Source organism: Protopterus annectens, chromosome 2.part1, assembly GCF_019279795.1.
Source record: "Protopterus annectens isolate FY-2018-M chromosome 2.part1, PAN1.0, whole genome shotgun sequence".
Taxonomy (NCBI): domain Eukaryota; kingdom Metazoa; phylum Chordata; order Ceratodontiformes; family Protopteridae; genus Protopterus; species Protopterus annectens.
The window spans coordinates 424,952,243-424,977,325 of NC_056729.1; the positions used below are offsets into that span (position 1 = coordinate 424,952,243).

General features: G+C 32.6%; 2 protein-coding genes across 2 annotated transcripts in view; both read right to left on the minus strand.

Annotated features, from left to right (window-relative positions):
• Positions 1 to 25,083, minus strand: part of SLC10A7 (solute carrier family 10 member 7) — a gene marked incomplete in the record, with an annotated part of 2,703,821 nt that overhangs the window by 1,086,474 nt on the left and 1,592,264 nt on the right.
• The window catches only part of PROK1 (prokineticin 1), a 125,646-nt gene that overhangs the window by 51,015 nt on the left and 49,548 nt on the right, over positions 1 to 25,083 (minus strand). The window contains exon 2 of the mRNA XM_044062238.1: positions 88 to 213. Coding sequence (XP_043918173.1) covers positions 88 to 213 — 126 coding nt within the window. The remainder of the gene's footprint in view (positions 1 to 87; positions 214 to 25,083) is intronic.

Below are 25,083 nucleotides of genomic sequence, written 5' to 3' on the forward strand. Positions count from 1 at the left end.
ATTTTGGATATAGCTGCCAAACTTAATATCAGATATGATATTCTGTTCACAGATATTTGTAGTCACATATCCAACTATAAAGATTACCTTGTGACTGAAAACGTGGCATTCATCTCCTTCATTCCCTAGTGGTGTGCACATTCTAAGACCTCGAAGCCACAAGCTTACTGCACAGCAGGTACCAAGCCCACATTGAAGGTCACGTTCACAGGCCTGGAGAGAAAGCAAACACTTGTTAGATACAGCTGCCATGATTTAATTCTGCATTTATTTTTGATCTACACTTCAATAAGTGGGTTATCCACAGAGGGAATATTTAATTCCCTTTTGATATGCCACATAGAAAAGACAATAAGGCACTGTATATGAGTGGAGAATATTTTAGCAAAAACATGATTCATTGAAAACAGCTAACCTTTATTATTTTTTTTCACTTTGGAGTTTATTTTTTGGTGGTTGGACATTTAACGTCTGTTGTGCTAAAAAGAAAGTAAACTGGATAAAAAAATCTTCAGTTTTTCATGTACTGTGTTTTTAGTAAAATTACTGTAGTCTCTCATATATATATATATATATATATATATATATATATATATATACACACACACACACATATATATATATATATACATATATATATATATATATATATGTATATATATATGTTTATATATATATATATATATATATATATTATATATGTATAAATCCACAAAAAAGACTAGGATGATGGTCACTGAAGTAAGCTATCCAAAAATATATACTAATACAAATCCAAAACAGAACACCAAGACCGCCACAGCTGGAGCGAACATCTTTATTAGTAACAGATAAGTGCTTTGGGGTTAAAAACCCTTCTTCAAAAAATAATAATAATCAAATAAATAGCGCTGATTTATTGCGTTAGCACCATTTGTTTTTCAACCTTTCAGCCAATGAGAAATCCACAGGTCAAGACTGCGGAAAGAACAACATTTGTCCATTGGTGGAGTACTTAGCATTACAACATGCATTCAGAAATTGCCAGAACAGACAGTTGGTGTGTGAGAAATACTAATAGTGTGGCAGGTTCACCACTGGCTAAATAAGTAAGTTAATGGTAGAACTGCATGAAGTATTAACTGGTGAAAGAAGATGTAGGTTATAGTGCCCCCCTCCTTAAAAAACACACAATAAAATGTGATAACAAAGGATTGAAGATCGCTCTTAGAAAAAGTAAAGCAGACTACGAACCTAAGACCACTAAAAATACCAAAGTATACTATAGATCATGTTAAGAAATTAAAGAATAATATCCAAAGATGCACTGAGCTTGTCCATAATAATATCCCACATTCTGATCCCAAGGATATAACCAGTAGAGTAGCAGACACATTTTGCTGAGTTTGTGTCGTCTTTTCATTTGCTGCCTCACTATCCCTGTAAATGTAGTTTCCCCAGAAATCACCTTGGAACAAGTCTTAAATCCCGGCCAAAGACAGCAAATGCTGTATTCTCATCACTGTCAAACACACACTATCCATACCTCTCAACCTTTAAGAGCAAGAAATCTGGACAAAACCATCAATAATGGGGGAACAAAGGCCCAAAAATACCGATACTTTTTAAATATTGCTCTTACAAACTAAGAAAATTGATAAAATAACAGTTTTGCATTAGCATAAATTTTTTGAAGGGTATGAAGTCTGAAACTCAAATGTCTATCATTATTTTCTGACTTCAACCCAAAGTAATTTGTCAATGATTTGCCAAAAAAACACAATTTTATGAGAAATGGACCAAAAATATGAGGCAAATCTGGACATTCTGCGAAAATCTGTACAGTTGAGAGGTATGATCACTATCTGAGTCTCAATTTAAATTGCTAAACCTCAGCCTGTCCACAGGTTTTGTGTCTGATGCCTGCAGAACAGCTAATGTGACTCTGCTATACAGACCCATCTAATTAAAACCTCACCAGCCATATATACAAAACCATGGAATCTGTCATAGCAGAACTCATTTATACAGACAAAGGTGACTTAACAGACCTAGACACCACTCAGTATAGTTTTGTGAATGGCAGGTTCTGCCTCCTGAACCTAGTAAACGTCTTTGAAAAGGTTATGGAGGCTGGTGGTTAGTAATCATTTCATGCATGCTACTTATCTTGACTTGGCCAAATCTTCTTACACAATCCTCCATGGTGTTATTATTGAAAAACAAGACAAACTTAATGTAAACCTCTACATCGTGTGCTACATTGGAAATTGGCTAGCCAACAGATATCAAGTTGTTAAAGTTGCTTGTACCTTCTCTGTATGTGAAATTGTATCTAGCGGGTCAACAAGTACATCAGTACAAGTCTCTCTCTTGTTTGTTATTTATTTTTCAGACATCCATAGCAATATCCCAGATGTGACTGACCAAGTTGTTAATGATTGCTATATGGGCACTGTTATCTGTTCATCCACTGATATTAAACTACTGCAGCAAGGGCTGGAATATGCACATATCTGACATACTGAAAATGGTCACAAGGTAAATGCAAAAAAAAGTGCAGTGTAGTAGCATTTGGTAAAAATCTGCTCCCATCTCATATGTTATAAGTAGTGCCCTTCCTCTTCAGAAATATACAGTCATAGGAAACCTGGGTATGTTTGTGAACAATGCTCTATCATTTCAGCATCATGAGTCCACCATACTCAGAAAATCCTTCAATGTGACCCAGTTAATTTTCAGTGGAATGTCTTCAAAATCTAAAGAAGTTGCCTTCCTGCTGTCCTTTACCCTTATCAGGTCCAGCAATGAATGTAGTACCTCCTTGGGTATGTACAAATGTAAACATGTCACTCAATTGCACAGGTCCCTGCAGTTTTATCCAAGAAACTTAGTAATGACCTCAAATCGTTCAACTATGAGGATAAATTAGCACATGATTTATTGTTGGTAATTTACAAGCCGCTGCTGCTATGTACACTAGGTCACTCTTTTGGAGTCATGAAAGAATCAGTCCTATTTAATCTTTTATTTGTACAGTCCTGCTCAGTTTGGTATGTGAGCACTATTACATGCTTATAAAGTGTAGCTAAAACTTTTAAATGTGTCTGTTTAAAGGTGTATATAGCTAATCATCTTTTAGTTCCTGTGATCACTTTCCTAGTATTGTTTATATGTTTCTATGATAGTAAGCTAGTATTCAGCCAATTATATGGAAACATAAAATGTCAGTTCCAATAAAGAGTATGTAGTGGTTTAGTTAGAGTATTAATACAGAAGACTAGAAGAATATAAGTATTTACAATATATATTACTCTGGATTTGCTCAGTACATATGTATAAATACAGTAGTGACAGTGAGAGAGAAAACTGGTGAATATTTATTTATTTATTTATTACATCTGTTAACTGGGTAATGCCTGACTAGGCCAGGAGCCCGTTTTCAGTGGAGGCCTGGGGAGAAAATCTCCTGAATAGTAATAATACTATGTGCCAAGTTTGATCTGGACTTTTTTGATCATCAGAGAAATATGTTTATCAAATTTTAGATTATTGCCTATTATGACTCCTAGATGTTTAGTCTGATTTGTGGGTTTAGTCTTGGTTCTGTTTGAGGAGTGGATTGTGAGTGGTGACTGGCATGAATTGGATTTTTTATTTCTGAAGACTATTATGTTGGTTTTGTTTGGATTTAGTATCAGTTGATGTTCAGTGAGGTATTTTTCTATATCCAGAAAAGAAGTTTGCATTTTTATTTGAAGTTCCTGGGGTGAGGAGGCTGAACAGATAAGTGTAGCATCATCAACATACTGAACAATGGAAGCAAGTTGAGTTGCAGAATTGAGGTTGTCTGCAAATATCCTAAAAAGGAGAGGACCAAGTATGGAACCTTGGGGTAATCCCAACTGTGATGGGGCATAGGGGGGAAAGACTGTTCTCCCATTTAGTAGGCTGCTGTTGATTGGAAAGATAGCTGTGGAACCAGGACAGAGATGATGAACTGAGGCCATAAGATGAGATTTTGTTGAGTAGCAGTTGCCGAGAACGGTGTCAAAGGCTTTTTGGACATATCAGGAAAGATAGATGAGACAAGTTGGCCTTCATTTAAGAGATAATGATTAGTATTAGTGAAAGTTTTTAGGGCGGTGCTAGTACTATGTTTAGGTCTAAAGCCATGTTGAGAATCAGATAATAGGTTGTGATTAAGGAAGTGGTTAAGTGGTTGATTGTGGATGCATTTTTCTAAGATTTTTTTCAAGGGGGAAATGGCAGTGGGAGTTGGTTAATTCTTTAGAGGGCCCTCCTTTGTGGAGGGGAATGATGTGTGCAATTTTCCAGAGAAGTGCAACATATTGTTCTGCAATAGAATGATTAATCAGAATAGATATTGGACAGGCAATAGAAGGGGCAGCAATTTTTAGAACTTCATTAGGAAGTTGGTCATCTGCAAGACAGCAGGGTTTATGCTTGGTTAGGAGAGATTTTATATAACTAGTTTGAATGGAAGTAAAAGAAAAGGGGTTGGAATAATCAGGAGCAGGAATGGGAAGAGTATATAGTTGATTAGGCTGGCCACATATCAGGGAGGTGATAGTATTTATAAAGTGAGTGTTGATAGGGACAGAGTTGTTTAAAGTGCCTGTATCAGAGGTTGAGGTTTGACTTGGGCTAAGGAGATAGTTAAGGCTTTGCCAGAATTTTGGGGGGTTATTTAGGTGTTTCTGTTGACAGGTTAGGAAGTAAAAATAAAAGTAAGTATCCTCTCTCTAAGCACAAAACTGTCAGTGAAAAGTGAAAAGCAACAAAAGTAAGAGCACTGACAGTACCACAGCTGGGAAATTTATTACAAAAATAAAGAAAAAAATCAAAATAAAGTTACAAAGAATAAATCCTTACAAAACAGTGGTAAGCGCTTTCAGGAATCTACCCCTTCATCAGACAACAGTTAAAAATCCCATAATTCATTAAATACTGGAGGTTAGTCACATGATGTTTCAAAATTTCAGTTGTACCCAATAAGGACATAACAATTGGTGCATCAGTACATATTAGCACGGTTATGCAAATAAAAAGACCATACACTAAAGGAATTATAGCTAAGATAAATAAGAAATGTGTATAACCTTGTATGGTGTATAACTATATATAATAAAAACCTGATAATCCTAGCGACAACACTATAAATCTATATACACAACATTAGTGCATCCAGCTTATATAGATACATACATTAAAATTTTTTATATGAAATATGAAATGCTAATATATATATATATATATATATATATATATATATATATATATATATATTTATATATATATATATATATATATATATATATATATAATCAGACAATCTAAAATACAATGTAAAAAATATATAAAAAATGTATTGTAACATATTAAAAATCTAAAAATTCAAGAGAATCAATGTTTCAAAGGTCGAGCTTTTAAAAAAGGTTTAAGTGACACCATTTGATTCAACCCTGAAATTTTTAATGCATGTATCTATATAAGCTGTTGCATATATATATATATATATATATATATATATATATATATATATATATATATATATATATATGTATATATATATATATATATATATATATATATATATATATATATATATTTATAGTGTTGTTGCTAGGATTATCAGGTTTTTAACTTTCAGGATAGCATTCATGAAAAGACAACATTAAAGAGTATATTATAACATTAAGAATAAGTGATTATATTGTAGTGGAAAAAGTAACAGCATAGTTCAGATGAGTGTTGCATATATTATTATGAGGCAGAGAGACAAGAACTTGGTGAAACAGGAGTGGGTAGAGCAGAAGAGAGCAACAGTGAAAGAGTACATTGTATTTAATAGGGAATCACTGTCAGTGTGTTTTTTAAGTGTGCACCATCAGTGATTCATTTCTTCCTGAGATTCCATTTTTTTGTTTTGGTCTGATCAGGGAGTTGGCAATATATAAAAGTCTGAGGGGTTGGGGGCTTAGTCCCTGAAAAAAATACTTATGTTTAACTTTTTTGTCATGATGAATTTCTGACCATTTGTGCTGGGTGAGTTGGTTCTTTTCTGAGTTGAAACTCAAGAGTTATAGTGGAAGTGGTACTATATTAGTTCACAGGTAATGCTCTGATATTCAAGCTTAATGGAATTTCTGGCTGTATGAGAGGCTTCCCTTCTGCTTTAATATTCCTCAGGTGATGGAAGGTTATATACTGCTATAGTTTGGCTTGTATGTATGGTGGCAGTAGTTTGTTTAATGTAGATCTTAACAATGTATGTTATTGTTATGCTTTGTTGAGTTATTTTTCATGGTCATAAAGTATATTTTTATTTCATAAACAGTTATTGCATACTGCCTCCTTTGTTTTATTAAATTATTCAGTAAAACAGAACTAAATGAATAAATGAATGAATACATGCCTTACATTAGTAGACCAGAAATATTAGAAATGATCTTCAATTTTCAAAATAGCAGTGTCACAAAAGCTTGGCATTGTTTTTGATTTAGTTTGAAAACCACCTTTTTTTGTATAATTTTCTATATTTGAAGTATGTTTTGAATTTAGTTTGAAAACCTTTTTTTTCTGTCATTTTCTGTATTGGAAGTATTTTTTTTATTTAGTTTGAAAACCTCCTTTTGTCTATCATTTTCTGTACTGGAATAATGTTTTGATTTAGTCTGAAAACCTCCTTTTTCTATAATTTTCAATATTGGAGTTATGGCTTCTGTGTAATCTCTTTAGATTTACATTCACTGCTGTAGAGTTCCTGGCTGCTAAGCAATCAAATGCTCAGTACATAATAAAAATTAAAATGATCAAACTTGCTTAGTGATGTGCTGCAGATAATGTATTGTTAGATTTGGAAAGAAGTTCTGTTTGAATTAATAAGGGTGTTTTGAACTGTTGGATGCAGCTAGTAGCAATTCCACAAGTTAAATTTACGTGTCCTCTTTGTGTCTGAGTACTGAAGTCCACTGGATGGAATTAGAAACAAATCAGTTCTAATATAAATTCTGGTGATATATACTAATCCTTTGGCCACTGACTTAGCTAGCAGCTGAAGGGACTCTGTCTTTTCATGTGGACGTGCCAAATGTACAGGTGCTCCAAAACAAAAAGAAATCAGCAATGAAAACTATGAAAATTATGACAGGGAATGGTGATTTAACAAAATTTATGGTCCCAGAACTGAAATTTGTTTTTACAATGCAAATTCATTTAAAATGCATTTTGTAAAGATAGAATAATAACATACCAAGACCACTAACAAATAACCCTAATGTAACCTACTAGCGTGGACAGTGTACATGATTGACAGTTTATAGATGTGGGTCCTTGCTTGAATTTAATTATTCTTAATCATAATTTTGTCAAGCTGCAATAAAATTGTAATAGTAATGCAGCATTCTATGTTGTTAGATGCTGAAAATGTGAACATTACTATGTCAAAAAGACAAATACAAAACTTTTAGTGTTACAGAGTGTATGTGCAAGGTATAAAAACATGAAACAATATCTTATATAAGCATAGTTTAAACTGCAGTAATTTTAGGTTATTTATTTATTAACTATTTTTTTGTGGTTTCCACTGTTTGTGAAAGGTATGAACAGGTGATAGTCTTTAGATAAAGGAAATGTGTTGCCAAATTTTCTTAGCAGCTGCTACAACACCTGGTTTAAATGATATTATCATTATAAGGTGCTATTTAAAATCACTGCCTGTTAGGTGAAAATGTATTATTATAATTCTAATTTGTTTATTATCTTTTTAAGTATTTATATTGTATGTTTAATTTTTAAGTGATATTTTGATCATATAATTCTTGGTGTTTTAATCACATGCAGAATCACATTGTTGTATATTTAATGCATGTTGTATGTTTCTGAATCATTCTGATCGAATTTCTTAAAATATGAGAATAAAAACACTCAATTATTCTAATAAACTATATCCTATTTTTTTTTTGCTTCTAGTTTGTGGTGAGGTGGTATTGTTTATCAGTAAAATTACGAATATGCTATTATGTGTTAAGAGTGCTGTGGTAATAGAAGGAAGGCTGAGTATACTGAAAGGGATTGTCTGAAGGTTATTCCATTAAGTTCTAGCTAATGCAACTACCCAATCTCTGAATCTTGATAAAAGGTTTGGTTGTTGTCATGCTGTAATTAATGAGAGGTATGTGTTGTAATTTTACATTTTTTACATCTTATATGCAATCTTTTCTACTTTGATGGTGTTGTTCTTTCCTTATTTAAGTAGATTTAAGATTACTTCTGTTCATCTCACAATTACAGTGTTAGATGAGAAGATGGCAAAACATTACTCACTGTGATACTTAGTGGATTCTAAGTTAAAACAATACACAGGATGCTCTGATGAAAACTGTCTGTAAAACACAGTTCTTGGATATTTGCAAACATGCGAATGGTATTATCTCGTCTTACCACCTCTTTGGGAAGCTAAAGTCTTCTGCTTACCTATTCCTATAAATCCTTATGCTGTTTTAAAGTTTTGGATTTAAGTATTCAAATGATATTTTATTCTCCAGTGATAGTAACTTATCAATATCAAGAAGACTTGCTGAGACAAACTGAACAAACATACAATAAGACAGCAACATTTGCTGCAAATCTTCCAAATAGAATGCATAATTGCTGCACTCTCTAAAAGTTAACTTGGTTAGAACTACAAAACTACTTAACTCAAAATAACTAACAATATCCTACACAAACCAAATAAATGGCCCTCATTACAAAGCCTGTTTCTTACATGAAATCCAAGTAGACCACTGAAGTACACAAATCAGAATTAACTCCTGATAGCTAAATCTGAGAATCATTATAGTCACTCCTTGTACCTCTCTTTAGCCAAATCATTGGAACACCATCAAAAACAAACAAACAAAAAAGATATCTAACATCCCCTTGGAACTGTCACTGCATTAATGGGAGAGGGGTTGGGAGGGTGTCCTAATGGTTAAGGTGTTTGCCTTACAAACACAAGGTACAGGGTTTGAATCTCACTGGCGATAATTGGCTAGGCTTAAAATGGCTCGCAAGGGCAGTTAGCCTATTACTAACCTATGAACCTAATGGGGGCTAAATATACTTTTTACTTACTAACTGACCTCATATAGTAGAACAACATTTCTCTAACACGACTATATGTGCAATTTTAACATCTTTCCTGTAATTATCAAATTCTTTATATTTCTTCCTTTCCTTTTTGTAATTCATGCCACTTTTATTTTTTCTTGCAACTTAAACTATTATAATTTACTTCTTCTTTTTTCATAATACCTCACCTCCAGATTTGCAGTTTAATGAGCATCACCTTAACGAGACTCATATCCTACATTCTAGGTCTTTATTGTGTAAAGCATTTATTCTGTTATTTCTTTCTAAATGCTTTACATTTTGTTTTATTCTATAATATTTGGGATATTGTATTGTATTTCACTGAATTTTTTTCTTTTGCAAAAATAGTTTACCTCTGCAGGCGTCAGCTGAATAGGGACTGTTATGACATTATGAGATCAGTCAAACCACCCTGGTTAACAAATGAAAATAAATAAATGGCAAATATATAACAAATAAATGTTTTGTTCGAAGGCTTTTAAAATAATTCTCAATGAGATAAAGTACAAGGCTGTTTTTTTTGCATTTAGTGCATTTCCTTTAATACTTCAGAATTTCTGCTTAATGGAAGCATTGTGTTATGCCTAGAGGCTTAATAAATACCACAAAGACAGAGAAAAAGTGGCCAAACTTCCATGACGTCTGTATTCTAGCTAAACACTCTGGAAGAACTGTGCACCACATGGCAAGCAAATCACTCTAGGTAGCCTGTTAGCTTTAAAGAAAGCTAAATGAGATAGCATATATTACATCACAATGGTTATTGTAAATTAACCTTAATATTACACACACACACACACACACACACACAATCTTAACATCATCTTCATCATCACCAGCCTTTCCTTTTTTCCCATTTTCTGCATTGGGTTGGGGTGTCGTATCGACTGTCATCATCTTTCTTGATTCGTGATTGCTGCATTCCTTCTTTCACACAATTCGTCTATTTTTGCTGGGTGCCCTCATTTCCTCTTACCTTCTTTCTGTCTTTTCCAAATCTTCTTCACCATATTGTCTTCTACTTTTCTGCAATTGTGCAGAGACCTCTGTAATCTGTTCTTTTTGACCTTCTGTGCAGCTGGTGCTATTTGCGCTTCTGCTCTGCAGTCTTCATTTCTTCATCTGCCCCACAGTGTGCACCCTACCACCCATGTCAGGCAGTACATCTCCATCAGGTCTAGCTTCCTCAGCTGCTTTGCCTTCACTGTCAAGGTTTCTGTGCCATAAGGTAGTACTGGTCACACCACTGTTTTGTACACCTTACTCTACAGCTTCTTTAGCATTCTTCTGTCACATACAACCCCTGACACTGTGTGCCAGTTAACTGTACCCCCTCAGATTTTAGCTTTGACCTCCTCATTCAGACTTCCCTCCTTTCTCCTCAACCACTCCTCCCAGATACTTGAAGCAGTTAACCTGTTCCACTATTTTCCCTTCTATATCAGTTTGCAACTTCTGATTCCCCCATTTACTCCCATTACATCTGTTATAGCTGCACTCAGTTTCCTACCTTGTGCCTTCAGTTTAGCATTCTATTCTCCCATAATTTTCCGAAGCTCTTGATCACAGTCTGCCTGTATTGCGACATCACCTGCATAAAGCAATTTTGTTAATCTGTAAATTGATTTTGTGTTATCATGTGCATTGCTTTTGTCTGGTATGACTTTGCATTTTACACAATGTTTTTGAATTCTCGCCTTCTTGGCCCACGCAATACCTGAAATAGGTCTTCAGACAAGTGTGCAAACCTGGTTAAGAAATGGTAAATAAGTAACACAGAGCTGACTACCACAGTAATCAAACTGTTTTATTGGTAAATTCTAGTTATAACAATTCTGTTATTCAGCTTCCTGTAATTTCACTTTCAACTTCCTACTACTTGTGCAGATATCTGCAACACCTTCTATGCAGCTGACAATGTACCCTAAGCTGCAGATTTTTCATTGACCTTTGCTTTTTTACTTTATCTCAGATCAGTAGTTTTCTACTTCTGCTGATTTCTTTCAAGTATTTCATTTATTTTATGTTGTTTTTCAAACAACAGTAATGTAGCTGAAATAGTTAATCCATTTTTCAGCCTTCTGTCCATCAGTAATCGAACAGATGAGAGACTGAGTTCCTGTAGCAAAGTATTCCTACATTATAAAAGTACTGACAGGTAAAAATTATAACTGCCAAATCCACATAACATTTGCTACAGATATTTCTCGTGGGATTATTTCATTCTTTGGATAATTTTCTTCACTGATCCATTGGCTTAAGAAGAGCATAGCTTGGATGTTACTTGTCTGAATTCCCACTCATGCATTAATCTTCTGAATTCCTCACTTTTTTAACCACTGATCACTGCCAGATATGAGAATATCAGCTATCCATTGTCTCAGAAATATAGACTTTAATGAAGTTCAAAAGTCATAGCTGCACTTTTTGTGCCTTCCAATTTGATTATTTCTTGGAATGCCACAAACATAAGATAAATAGATTTTCCAGTACAACAAACCTGTGCCAGTGTGTGCTGCAAAGGTAGTGTGTAAATGTTTATGCTAGCATTCCTTTATATAATTTATTTTTATGATGTATTGCAAATAACACAATTGGGCAACCATGGTGGTGCAGTGGTTAGCATTGTCGCCTCACAGCAAGAAGTTCTCCGGTTTGATCCTCGGCTGGGGTGCCTTCTGTGCAGAGTCTGCATGTCCTCCCTGTGGTCGCGTGAGTTTCCTCCGGGTGCTCCGGTTTCCTCCCACATCCCAAAGACATGCTGCAGGTGGATTGGACACTCTAAATTGGCCCTAGGTGTGAGTGCATGTGTGTGTCTGCCTTCTGTGGAAGGTTGGGTGCTGGGCTGGCAACTCGACACTGTAAAACTCCACTGCCAATCATGAGCAGACAGTTGATCCGCTGTGGCGACCCCTAACCAGGAAAAGCCGAAAGAAGAATTGCAAATAGCACAATTCCATGCCATTGTTTTACCTGAATTGACATTTTTTAACCGAAACACTGTATTTCTTGTTCTTAATTGCACTTTACTATTCTCAAATGTAATTCTTCTGTCCTGTCAATCATCCATTTTCTCAGCTCATCGTGATATTTTACTTTGTCAACTTTGAACAGCAAGTCCTGATAATAACTTACATTTTTCTTGAAATAAAAAAAAATGGTTGAATTTCTTTCCTTACTGATGATTTTTGTTGGGAAAGTATTTCTTTGTAACATGTTTCAATAATTGCATTTCAAATTCAATATCAGCATACTTTTGTGACTATTTTAATGTTTCTTCTCTCTGGGTAACTGGAATTACCTAAAGGATCTCTGTTTCTTCTTCTGGCAGTACTTCATGCAGCTCTGATAATTATGCTCTTCTCAACATTTCTGCTAGAAATAATAGAGAGAGAATGTGCACAACAGAGCAAAATCTCCCTCATTAGCCTAAACAGGCAAATCAGGGGGTAATCAAGTCTTCAAAAGCAAATTTTGAGGTACAAATAGTCACTGAAGCTAAAGATACCCATAACACATTTTTTCAGTTATGTCCACAATCTTGAAGGCAACACCCAACAATGTGCAGAATTAGTTGTAGATGGCATCATCTATATTCAGCCGTAAGATATAGCAAATCAAATGCAAGTATTGCCTTGTTTGTCTTTTAATATTTATCGCACTTTAAGAAATATGAAGCATCCTCTGCAATCATTTTGGCGCCTTGTACAAAGACTTTCAGAATGCTCCTTGCAAGAGCTTGTGGTTTGTTTCCACCTGAACTTCTTTATCATAGATATTTTTGTGGGATTTTATATATGTATATACTGTGACTAAAATTAAATTTTCTGTATGGGTGTATCTCTTTTGTTCATCTGCAAATAGTCTTGCTTCATTGGAAGCTTATCTATTTTCTCATAATACTATACCTCATATACCATTCTGACTGACATACACTTGCAACTCAGTTAGGTTTATTCACAACGTAGTACCTTAACAGTCAAGCATGCATATCTAGTTTATTAAGCATTTCAAATCTTTTTGCTTCTTCCTAGTTCATTTCAAGACAACATCTTGGTATAACATCTTTTTAGAAACATAATTATCTCAGACATGTTAGGTACAAACTTTGTAACAAAGTGCATTATTCATAGAAACCTCTGTTAAAATGCAAAATAAGGGTGACAGATTTAAAACACATAGGTCACATTTTAACAGTTTCTATGAATAATGAGCTGTGTTGTAAAGTCTGTACCTATCATGTCTGAGATAACCATATCTCTAAGAAAGCTGTTATAACAACATGTGTATGATTCCCCTCTGTTTTGTTAAAGGTGAAAAATGTCAAAACCAACTTTATGCAAGGGCCTATGCTCCCCACACTCCCTACTAATTATATATATATATATATATATATATATATATATATATATATATATATATATATATATATATACTGTTTCTGGAACTGCACAACAGTGGGGAATGGGAAATTCTATTATCAATAATTTGTGGTTTAGATGTTTTGCACCTTTTATGAAACACTGGAAAACCATATATGTCTGTATGGCTCTGTGACACTCCATTGAAGGAACCTTAGACTAATAACATATATTTGAAAAAAAAAAAAACAATTGAAAGTAGACTTAAATGAAAAGCCATTTCATTAAAAAGCCTTTTTAACACCTGTATTGAATTATCACTTAAGACATAGGCAAGCATGCATTTATATAAAAAGAACAAAGCAGGAAGAATGATCAAGATGGCTGCCGACTAGTTTAGTCCCTACTCCTTGAGCTCCTCACAGCTATTTAACTTTTGTTTTTTTACAACTTTATACCAAACTTTTTCCTCAGTTTTTTTTACTAAAAGATTTTATAAATCTTTTACTACGAATTTGGATTATTTTTTACTCTGGACTTCTTATCCTAGGATTTATTTTACCTCAGAACAATTTTGTTCTCTCTGCTGCTGGGACACCTGCTGCTCCAGTCTATTCCTGGTTCCTGAAATCCTGTCAATTGCAGTTCATCTCTGGGCATGGCTACAAAATCCGACTCCATGGAGACTCAGCCTACAAAGGCCAAATTTTCATCAATGCTCTCTCCTGTAAAAGATTCCAGTTCAAAAGACTAAGGACATCTAAACAACCTACTGAAACTTCCAAAGTAAGTAATAAAGACTTAAATGATTCAAATTTCCTTTTAGACGAACTAAAAGTAGCATTAAAGCCTATCCAAAGTGCTATCCAAAACTTTTCAGAACAATTTGCTGACTTTAGTAAAACTTTAAAGCAAATAAATGATAGAATGGATATGACTGAAAACAGAAATTCAGCTTTAGAGTTAAAAACAGATTCATTGGAAAGTGACCTTAAGTCTAAAGACAAGATTATTTCTGATATACAAGCTAAACTGTTGGATTTGGAGGCCAGGAGTCGAAGAAATAACATCATTATTCGTGGTTTGCCTGAATCTTATGACAATAAAAACTTGCTATCTGTGACTAAGAATATCTTTGAAACATTGTTAAACTGTGAAACATCTTCAAAGTCTATAAATGTAGAGAGAGCACATAGAGCATTACGTGCAAAGCAAGATTCTTCCACACCAAGGATTATTTATACTAAGTTATTAAACTTCCAGGATACTTTCCAGATCCTGGAAACAGCTAAAACTAAAAACAGTTCATATGGAAGTCTCACAAACTATCTTTTTCCCAAGATCTTCCTTCTCAAATTAAACTAAATAGACAAAAACTTGCCCCCTATTGTGCTGACTTGATAAAAAGAGGGATAAGATTTCGTATGTCCTATCCAAATACTTTGTCTTTTACAGTTAATGACAAAAGGTTTGTGTGCTCAGACCCCAAAGATGCTAAAGACATTTTTCTTAAAACATTTAAAAGCTTCCTGACACTGTATCATAATATGTTACTGTCAATGGAATACAAAAGTGTTATTTTTCAGACAATATTTATAATATAGGATGTACATGTCTGTTATGACCTAATCCTATTTCACTTCAATAACTTGTTTTGAATTTATTTTGTTTTAATTCTGATAAGTTTTAAATAATATTGTGCTATGACAGGCTTTCCAGATTTATAGATTTACTATAAGTGCTAAAAACAGTCAAATAGTTATGTTTCTTTCATTTCCTTGCTTTGTGTGAAGGCAGTATACTAGTTTTTTTTTTAAAAGCTTTTAAATTACAGTCCCCTGTGTCAGTTATAAGATTTATGGAGGGAGAAACCGCGCCTCTCGAGACTCTTGAAGGAAAAATCTTCTGCTCATAGCTTCAGCTGCTGTTCTACATGATCGCGCACCCACTACAGACTCTCTGAGATGGATGGTGACGTCATCATTTGTTGCGAAAGCACGACAGCTTCGCATACACAATTGCGCTTGTTTTCAGCATGTATTCAGCATTAGGAATGTTTTATTAGGACTTTCTATCATTTACAGTGTTCCTCTTCACAAGCGAAGGATGTTTTTAAGTTTAAATATGTCTTTCTTACACGTTACATTCAGCGATCCTATACATGTCTCTCTCGCTCCGAAGTGAGCAGTTACCTTCATGCATTAGGATGGAAATTGTTCTTGAAACAAATGAACAGGTTAGTTTCATTTATTACAATTCCAGAAAATGGGTAAAGAAGAGAACATATATTTTCCTACAAAATGTTGTTTTTTATGTTATCTTGAAAGATGCCAAAATGTTTAAATAGACAAGTATTACACTGTACACCTGTTCATTTGAGAAATTCATGCATTTTTTTCAGAAGCTTGATTAGGGGACTGCAGTTGGTGGTTTTGTTATAGAAAGCCTTTACACAAATGTAATGCTTGGAATGGATATCTTTAAACGTTATTAGCTAAACTTACCTGTCTATATTTAAACTCCTTGATTTTTTGAGTTTAGCCTACTTGTTTTTGTTCTATTTAGATGTTATAATGAGTATATTTATGAACACTGTGTTTTTACATTCTGTTTGCTGTATTGCTTTTATATTTTAGAAGGACAGTTTAACTATATAATTTAACAGAGCCATTAGTATAAGTATTCTAAAATTTATTTAAATTCATATGAAAGTACATTAATATTCATTTAATCTAGTGTACATACTGTAGTTTAAGGTACTATCCAATAGTTCTTATTTGTATTTATCTTTGAACATTAGATGGCGCCAAAACCTATTTCAATTTATAATATATCATTGTGAGCAGATGCTATATTACTGCTATTTAGACAGTTAGCTTACATCTATATTGAATTGTTTTTTAGAGTATGGTCGCTTGGAGGACAGTTTATGCTTTATTTGAACTATAGTTAAATGCTCATTCTATAGTTATTTGAGTTTTTTATCACACTTATATTCTATTTGACTACTGGGAAAAAGTTACTAAGCATTAAAGAGTGTTTATTGGATAGTGCATGATTTTATCTGTTTAGCAATGTTTATGGCTTTTTTATATATATGTATATCTAAAACATCACCTTATATATGATACAACTATCCCTAGATTTCTCACTGTTTTGTTTACATATATGATAGTGTTATTAGATGGGTTTCTTTATATTTATTTACATTACCTAACATATGTTCTGTTTTAATTGTAATACTTGTTATGCCGTATTGTTTTAGTTAATCAAAATTTATTCTATTTTTTTCTTCTTTGAAATACTTGAGGAAATGCATTTAATCACTATAATTTTTACTTAATAATAGGAGCTTTTAGCTTAGTATTTCAAGTAGGGATTGAGTATGTTGGACATCTTGAATTTAGTTAGTCTTGTATATAGTTTTAGTAGTATTACTCTGGTTTTAATTTGTGTTAGGCTTCCTTTGAGCAATTTTTATATTAATCCGATGTTATTATTATTTATAATTACAACTTCTATCTTATTCACTTCTGATCTTCCTTTATCACATGGTGATTGGTGGGTAGGCACTAGGGTTAGGATAAAGGATAGTAATATACATTTTATTGCTCTTGAAAAATTTTTTTTCTTTATTTTTCAGCAAATGATATTTGTTGACCCGATTGCATATTCAAATGCTGCTTTTTCTTTTTTTTTCTTTTTTAAAGTATTATTGGATTTTTACTTTGAGTTCACCTTTATAGCATCAATAATGATTGTATGCCTTGAATATGCCAGTTGATATAATATTGGATTCTTGGAATGTTAGAGGTATTCAAGGCAAAGCCAAAAAGTCATTATTATTTCATTTGATTTTTAAGTCACAGGCAAATATTTGTTTTATTCAAGAGATCCATATTCCGCGTCTTGATTGGAATAAAGAGAGAAATAAAAATGGATCAAAAAGATAGTAGCTTCAGGTGACTCATCTAATTCCAGAGGAGTAGCTATAATCATTAAACAAAAATTCATGGAGAACATTATTGATGAGAAATTTGATAATGAGGGGAGATGGTGCTTATTTACCACTTCTATTGTTGGTCTGGACAAACCTCTTTTAGTCTTAAACTTATATGGCCCATGTAATTCACAACATTTGTTCATTTTAAAATTTATAATATTCTCACATCCTATAAAGACCACCATATTATAGTGGGTGGTGACTGGAACGCAGTAATAAATCCAGTAATTGATCGATCCTGTTCCACTGTTACTTATAATTATCAATCTACTATGGCCCTTAATGATTTGATGACGGAATATAATTTAATTGATCCACTTCACAATGTTAAAGTCTCAAATAAGAATGATATCTATACTTATTACTCCAAGTGTTACCGTCGTGGTCCAGATTGGATTTCTTTCTAATTTCTGATTATATCTCAAAATATATTTTGGATTTTAACATTGAACCTAGATTCTTTTCGGACCATTCAAGAATCTCACTAAAATTAAACATAAACTCTAATATTAAAAATAAAATTGACTTTAATAAGTGGTCTTTAAATAATAATTTACTGCTAAATGAAGATATTTGCAAACAATGTTCAGAAATATTACAGGAAATGGAAAATAACCTGGGGTCATCAGACATTCCTTATGACATACAATGGGCTGCATGTAAAGTGAGATTAAGAGGATTATTTATTAGTAAAGCAGCTTTTTCAAAAAGCAATACTTTAAGAAAGAGGAGTTCTTAAAATCTAGAATTTTTTCCTTGGAAAATCATCTTAGACTGAATCATGACCCTACTATAGAAAAACAAATTCTCGACTGTCAGAAAGATTTAATTTTGCTTCACCAGAATAATCTCTCTTTAGCTGAACAAAAATTACTTGCCTCATATTCAGAATGGGCCCAGGTTCCTTCTAAATTATTAGCGAGAATTATTAAAGTTAATTTTGAAAGACCGAAAATCTCATCTTTATCTTATAAAAATAAATTATATAACACGGATGAAGAGATAATTCAGCTATTCACTTCTCTCTATACTGATTTATATTCAGGTTCTTCTAATTCAGTTAATGATAATCACTTAAAAATCTTTTTAAATTCTCTACATTTCCCTAAATTAAATGATAGTCAACAAAAATTACTTTCTGCTCCTATATCGTTACAAGAAATCTCGGATTCAATTGATAATCTTAAATTGGGAAAATCTCCTGGTCCAGATGGTTTTACTCCAGAATTTTTCAAAACTTTCAAATTGGTAATTCTTCCTTTTCTTCTCAAAGTATATAATCATATAAGAGTTAACGATATCTCAGATATTCATTGGAATACATCTAAAACCATCCTAATTCTAAAAATAATAAAGAAAAATCTGACCCAATAAATTATAGACCCATTTCTTTAATAAACGTAGATATTAAGATTTTATCATCTATTTTGGCTAACAGATTGAAACGGATTTTACCCTCAATTATTTCCCTAGATCAATCAGGTTTTATGTCCCACAGACATGCTTGGGATAATACTCTGTCCTTAGAGTCTATCATTCATCTCATTAAAAAAAATTCAAACCCTATATATGCTCTGATCATCGATGCATCAAATGCCTTTGACAGAGTCTGTTGGAACTTTCTCTTTCAAACTATGTCATGTTTCAATATTCCTTTATTCTTTATAAATTTTTTAAAGGTTTTATACAAAGATATGTTTACTAGACTTTACATTAATGGTCAATTTTCTTCTCCTATAAAGATTACCAGAGGAACAAGACAGGGTTGTCCATTGTCTCCCTTTCTTTTTAACATTTATTTAGAACCTTTGTTGTTGTATATTATTCAAAATACTTTTCATAATGTCCCCAGAATTCTTAATACCAAAATTCATTTTTCAGCTTTCGCTGATGATCTAGTTATTTACTTCCAAACTCCATTATCTGATTATAGAAAAATAACAAACTCCATTGATTACTTCTCTTCGGTTTCAATTATCTTTTAAATTCTTCTAAAACTCATATCTTTCCCTTAAATCACTTAGCACATAAATCATTTTTGTTTTCAGATCATCATTTTCAGTTTACTTATAGTATAAAATATTTAGGTATCAATTTAGAACACAATAATAAATCTTCTTTTCAAAATAACATCAATAAAGTATGGAACTCAATATTATCTGATATGGACAGATGGAAACATCTAAACCTTTCACTTTTATCAAAGGCGGCCATAATTAAAATGAACATTCTGCCTAAATTCCTTTACCAGTTCACATCATCTGATCAGATAATTCCAAAATCTTTTTTGAGTCTGTAAATAAAGCTTTGGCAAAATTTTTATGGTTCCCTAAATCTGTTAGAATTTCCTATTCCAGATTGTCAATTTTGAAGGACAAGGGTGGTTTAGGCCTTCCTAATCTATATCTCTATTATTTGATTGTCTCATCTAATAAACTTCTCACCATATCTAATTTCAAGAATATTTCTTATACAAATCATTCTTTATGGATAAAATTATGGTACAATTACATCATTTCAAAAAATATAAATCCAGAAGCTATTCCTTTTATCTCTTTGGAAAGTTTAGTTATTAAAAATATGTCTACTGTAATTAAACAAAAGATTAGAGCCTTCCAAACCTTACTCAAACTATGTAATCTAGAAAAGATTTCTCACCTTATTCAACCAATTCATCTAAACCCAAATATAATGATAGACAGCAAACCCTTTAACTTAACAAAATATCCTTTAATAAAAAATTTAAAAGTTAGAGATGTTTTGAAATATCTTGACTTATCTTTACCCGATTGGCATAAAATTTTGAAAGTAAATTGGAACTATTCACCAATCCTTAGTCAACTAAGAGTAATAATTAAAAACAAGTTTTTATGTTTAGACCACATAGAACTACAAATTAAAAACCTCGACACGATTATCAAAATACTTTCCTCATCAGATAAAATGCTCTCAAACTCTTATAAGTTAATCAATAGCTTAATAATGGACCATAATTGTCTTTTATCAAATGTTTGGTTAAGTTATAACTCCCAATTAATGAAATACGTAACTGTGCTATCTTCTCAGGCAACAATGAGGAAACACAGTACGTGACGACCACAAAACCTTTAATTAAATACAACCAAAAATATTAATAATTTACACACTTGTTGTAAGAGTTTAGCGCTTTCACCTATCCATAGTAGGCTTCATCAGAACTCATTTGAAATAAAAACAGGCGCCATTTTAAATAAACTTTTAGGCGCGAAACTGAGCCAACTTTGTAACTGTTATTTAAAGTGCTACTGTGCTGTTTAGTAAGTAGGACGACATTAAAGTGTCCATAACAAATATAGTTAGGAAACATATGCTGACATAATACAATAAATGTACATATCCAAACAGGTTAATACGTTCATTAACAGAACAACAATAAAATAGAATTGCACATTATTTAAAAGTTGATTCATTATTAGCCTGAATAATATGTTAAAAAAATTGTACATAATAAATGAAAATAAAGATAATAATGGAAATAAAAAATAAAAAATAAAAGAATAAAATAATATGACATGTAGTTAATGATAATAAAGGGCCTGTTGTTTTATTTTGTCATTGATGGGAAAGAATTTGCAAGTTGGAAATGCCATGTCTACCCATTAAATAATAATAAATATAAATATTACTAAGTGATAATGTTAACCAATAAATATGTGTTGCTTATAAATGCTTAGGTATAAAAATCATTAAATAGTTTGTGTTAATGTATAATATAAATAACTGAATGAAATATCAATAATAATGAAAAATAAAACCTTTAGAAAAATTTTTTTAAAATTTTTTTTAAAAATATAATAATAATATTATATATTGAATGTTATACCAATGAATTACTATGAATGTCTAAAAATAATTGTATGAGCTATGTTAGTTATTTGTAAGAATGTATTGAAATGAATAATATTATTATGCTAAAAATTATTGTGCTAAAAATTAGGAGGCATATGAGAGTGTAAATGAGAGAATAAATAAATAAATAAATAAATAAATAAATAAATAATTACATATTAAGTATTAAATAGTATTGTGTGTTAATTCATTTCATCAGTAAAGGTTTGATAGCAATGGCGTCATTTAATCCAGGTAACGTAGCAGCATCTGTGTATAATTGCCACCATATTTCTCTGTAACTTAATATATCTTTTATGTTACCTCCTCTGGGATCAAACTTGATCTGTTCTAATATGGCAAATTTAAACTTGTGTTGATCACCATTGCTTTCTACGTGTCTATACAATGCAATACGCCTACTATACCCCATACAAATTAAATAAATTTAACCCAAGTAAATCCCCATCATGTTCATGTTGTTCTCACCCCCAAGCAGACCTTCTACATATCTTATGGTATTGTCATTTTTCTCACAGATTATGGACCTCTTTGAAAGTCAGATTGCAGAAAATGGGGTACCAAAAGTCTACATTGTCCTGGGAACTTGCTATTCTTCATATTCCATTAATTCATCTTTCAAAATTAGATATTCATGTTATCATTTTTATTTGCTCATTACTAAAACTTTACATAATACAAAATTGGCTGGATCGAACCAAACTAAATTGGGTTACTTTCCAGAAAATGGCTTTTTCATATATTGATGCTCAAAGGCACTTAGTTAGAAGTCCAAAAAAAAGCATTAAAAAATTTAGTGTTAGAAAAAGTCTTAAATATAATAAATAGTTAATGTTAAAATTTTTTTTTTTTTTTTCAGGTTGCCTAACTTGTATATAGTGTACATATTGCGTATTGCTTTATTACTTAATAATATGTTAAATCTCCTGAAGGATTGTTTTCTCATCTATGAGTCGAAATATGTTTATTTATACCTACTGTTCATGTATAAAACTTCTAACTGTCTTGTTATTTATATATTTAATAAAAAATTTTTTGAGAAAAAAAAAATAAAAAGAACAAAGCATATTAACATGCTTCCACTTATAAACATTATACATCACATATATTCTTTTATATGTTGTTGGGTCTTTCGGATTTTCCAAATTAGGGGTCGCCACATTGGAACTCCGGTCCGCTAAAGATTGGCAGTAGATTTTTACGTGTCGACTTGCCAGGTCTGACGCACAACCTTCAAAGAAGGTACGCCCATTCACGCATGTCTCCACAAAGAAGACGCTCTAGCTGAGAATCGAACTGGACAGCGTCTTACTATGAGGCGACAACGCTACTGCAGCACCACCACCGCAGACATCATTATCATCAATCCAACATTGCATAAATTGATCAATTTCTGCCTTCCCTTAAACTTCAGTCCTCCTCTAAAACATTATTCTACATATATTGTTCCGATAATTTCCATTTTTTCTATGTTATTTGCTCCTACCACTTTCTAAAGATCCCACTCCATTTCTTTTATCTCCATTAAAATATTCACTACTTCAGATACAGTTGGTTTAGACTTTGATATACATTTTCTAGTAACTGATTTTTTTTGTCAGCCACCAGAATTAAACTTAACAAGGCCTTACTATATTTAAACAATTCAGATCCTGTTTCCCAGCTCAAAAAACATTTTCACACTCAATATTTCTGACTCTGTAAGGAATTTTTAAAGTCTGCCAACTCATGACACTCCCAAAACATATTTATTTATTTATTTTATATTTGTTAACCAGGAAAGTCCGACTGGACACAGGTCCTTTTTCAGCTGAGGCCCAGGGAGAAAAGCTCCTCATTTACTTAACAAATATTAGAGCAGTACATAGTAAATATCATAAAGTAGCACATGATGAAGTAACAAACTATTAATACAAATGAATAATCCAGAAAATCCATGTAACTAACAAATAATACAAATGAATAAATATGTCCCTAATTGCCTCTTTCTTCCTCATCACACCTTCAGCATTTGGCATCTACTTGAGGAAAATCTTTGGAGTCTGCTTGGGGTATAAAAATACCTATGCAAACACTTCCAAACAAAAATCCTAAGTCTTTTAGACTGTGTTGCATATTTAGAAACCATACATATGTCCTCTCATTGTTTACTTATGAATTGCTTATCCAATATCTTTTCCCAATCTTTTGTATTCTCCTCTGATTGAGTCTTATAGTTATCATGCAGTATTTTATATGCCCTACTAATTATGCATTTTAACAGCAGCTTCTGTTCTACATTTAACTAAAACCTCTTCCAGAGTAGGTCTTTCACTTAAGATTCGTCTATCCCTTTCTGTTTGCCTGTACTCTGATATGAATCCTTGACAGGGAGAGAGTCTCTAGCCTACAATTTAAATGTCTTATTGGGTTGTTCCCATTCTGTTACCTTTACTTCTCTAGCTATTTGCTCCCAATACCTTGGTTCCTTTGCCAGTTTTCTCCAGCAAATTCCAGCTCCCTCTTGCCAGTTCTCTGTACCCATAATTGCAGTCATACATACTGACAAAATTTCCTTTTTCCATTTTCATTTTGGCTTAGTTCTTAGAATGCTTTCTGCTACTTTATGAATATACTCTTCTGTATGGCTGTTGTTTCTCTCCTTATTTCTTGAACCCCCCCTCCCGCTTCATCATCATCATCCATTTTCCACTTTAAATTATAGCATTCTGCTTTTGTTATGTATATGAGCCTTAACTGTGTAGCTGTAAAATATCCCTTCAAATCAGGTAATATTAAATGCGCCTATATTACCCGATCAAAAGTTTAGGTTAGGTAATAACTAAACGTCGACCTGGCAATATCGAAAAATTAAAACAATGAACAGCTAATTTAACATAGGGAATGAATTCCCCTTGGCCACAAAAAAAAAATCTAAACCAAAATAAAGTGGGGGACTTTGCACCCCACCCCTGATGTGGGGGCTATGCCCCCCACACCCCCCCAACTAAATATACCAACTTCGAAATCACTCTACATTGTGAAAAGGGGCAAAATCTGCATAATGACCAAGGGAATTATTTCCCTGCATTAAATCGACCGTTTGCATTTTTCTGCTTTCATTACTACCAGATTGATGTTTAGGTATTCACTAACCTAAACGTTCGATCAAGTAATACGAACCCATATTAAACCACCTTGTTCTATTGGAAGGATAAGCTTATCCTACTTGATCCCTGCCTGCTTCCCCTTCCAGATAAAATCCTTCAACTCTTTATTAATTACTATCCATGACTTCCTCTGGTTGATAAAAATATGCCTGACCAGTATATAAAACTAATGGGATGAAAAAACATTTTCACTGCTTCTATCTCGCTATCCATATCCATAAACAAGAGCTTCCACTTTCTCAGTTTTTGTATTACCTTTTGTTTAGTCTTTTCCCATATATCCTTAGCTACCATTACAGAATCCTTTTTAATCCATACTCCTAAATACTTCATTTTACCATGTCCCCATAAATATGGGTATCGCTGAACCTATTCCTATGTGGGTACATAGTTTAAAGCTAGAGCCTTTGTTTTATCTTCATTAATTTTACATCCTGAAAAGACTTGAAAAGGTCTCAAAATATTCCACAGCACTGATATGTCCTTTTCTGGTTTCATCAGTTACAAAATAATATAATCTACATATAAGCTCAACTTATATTGA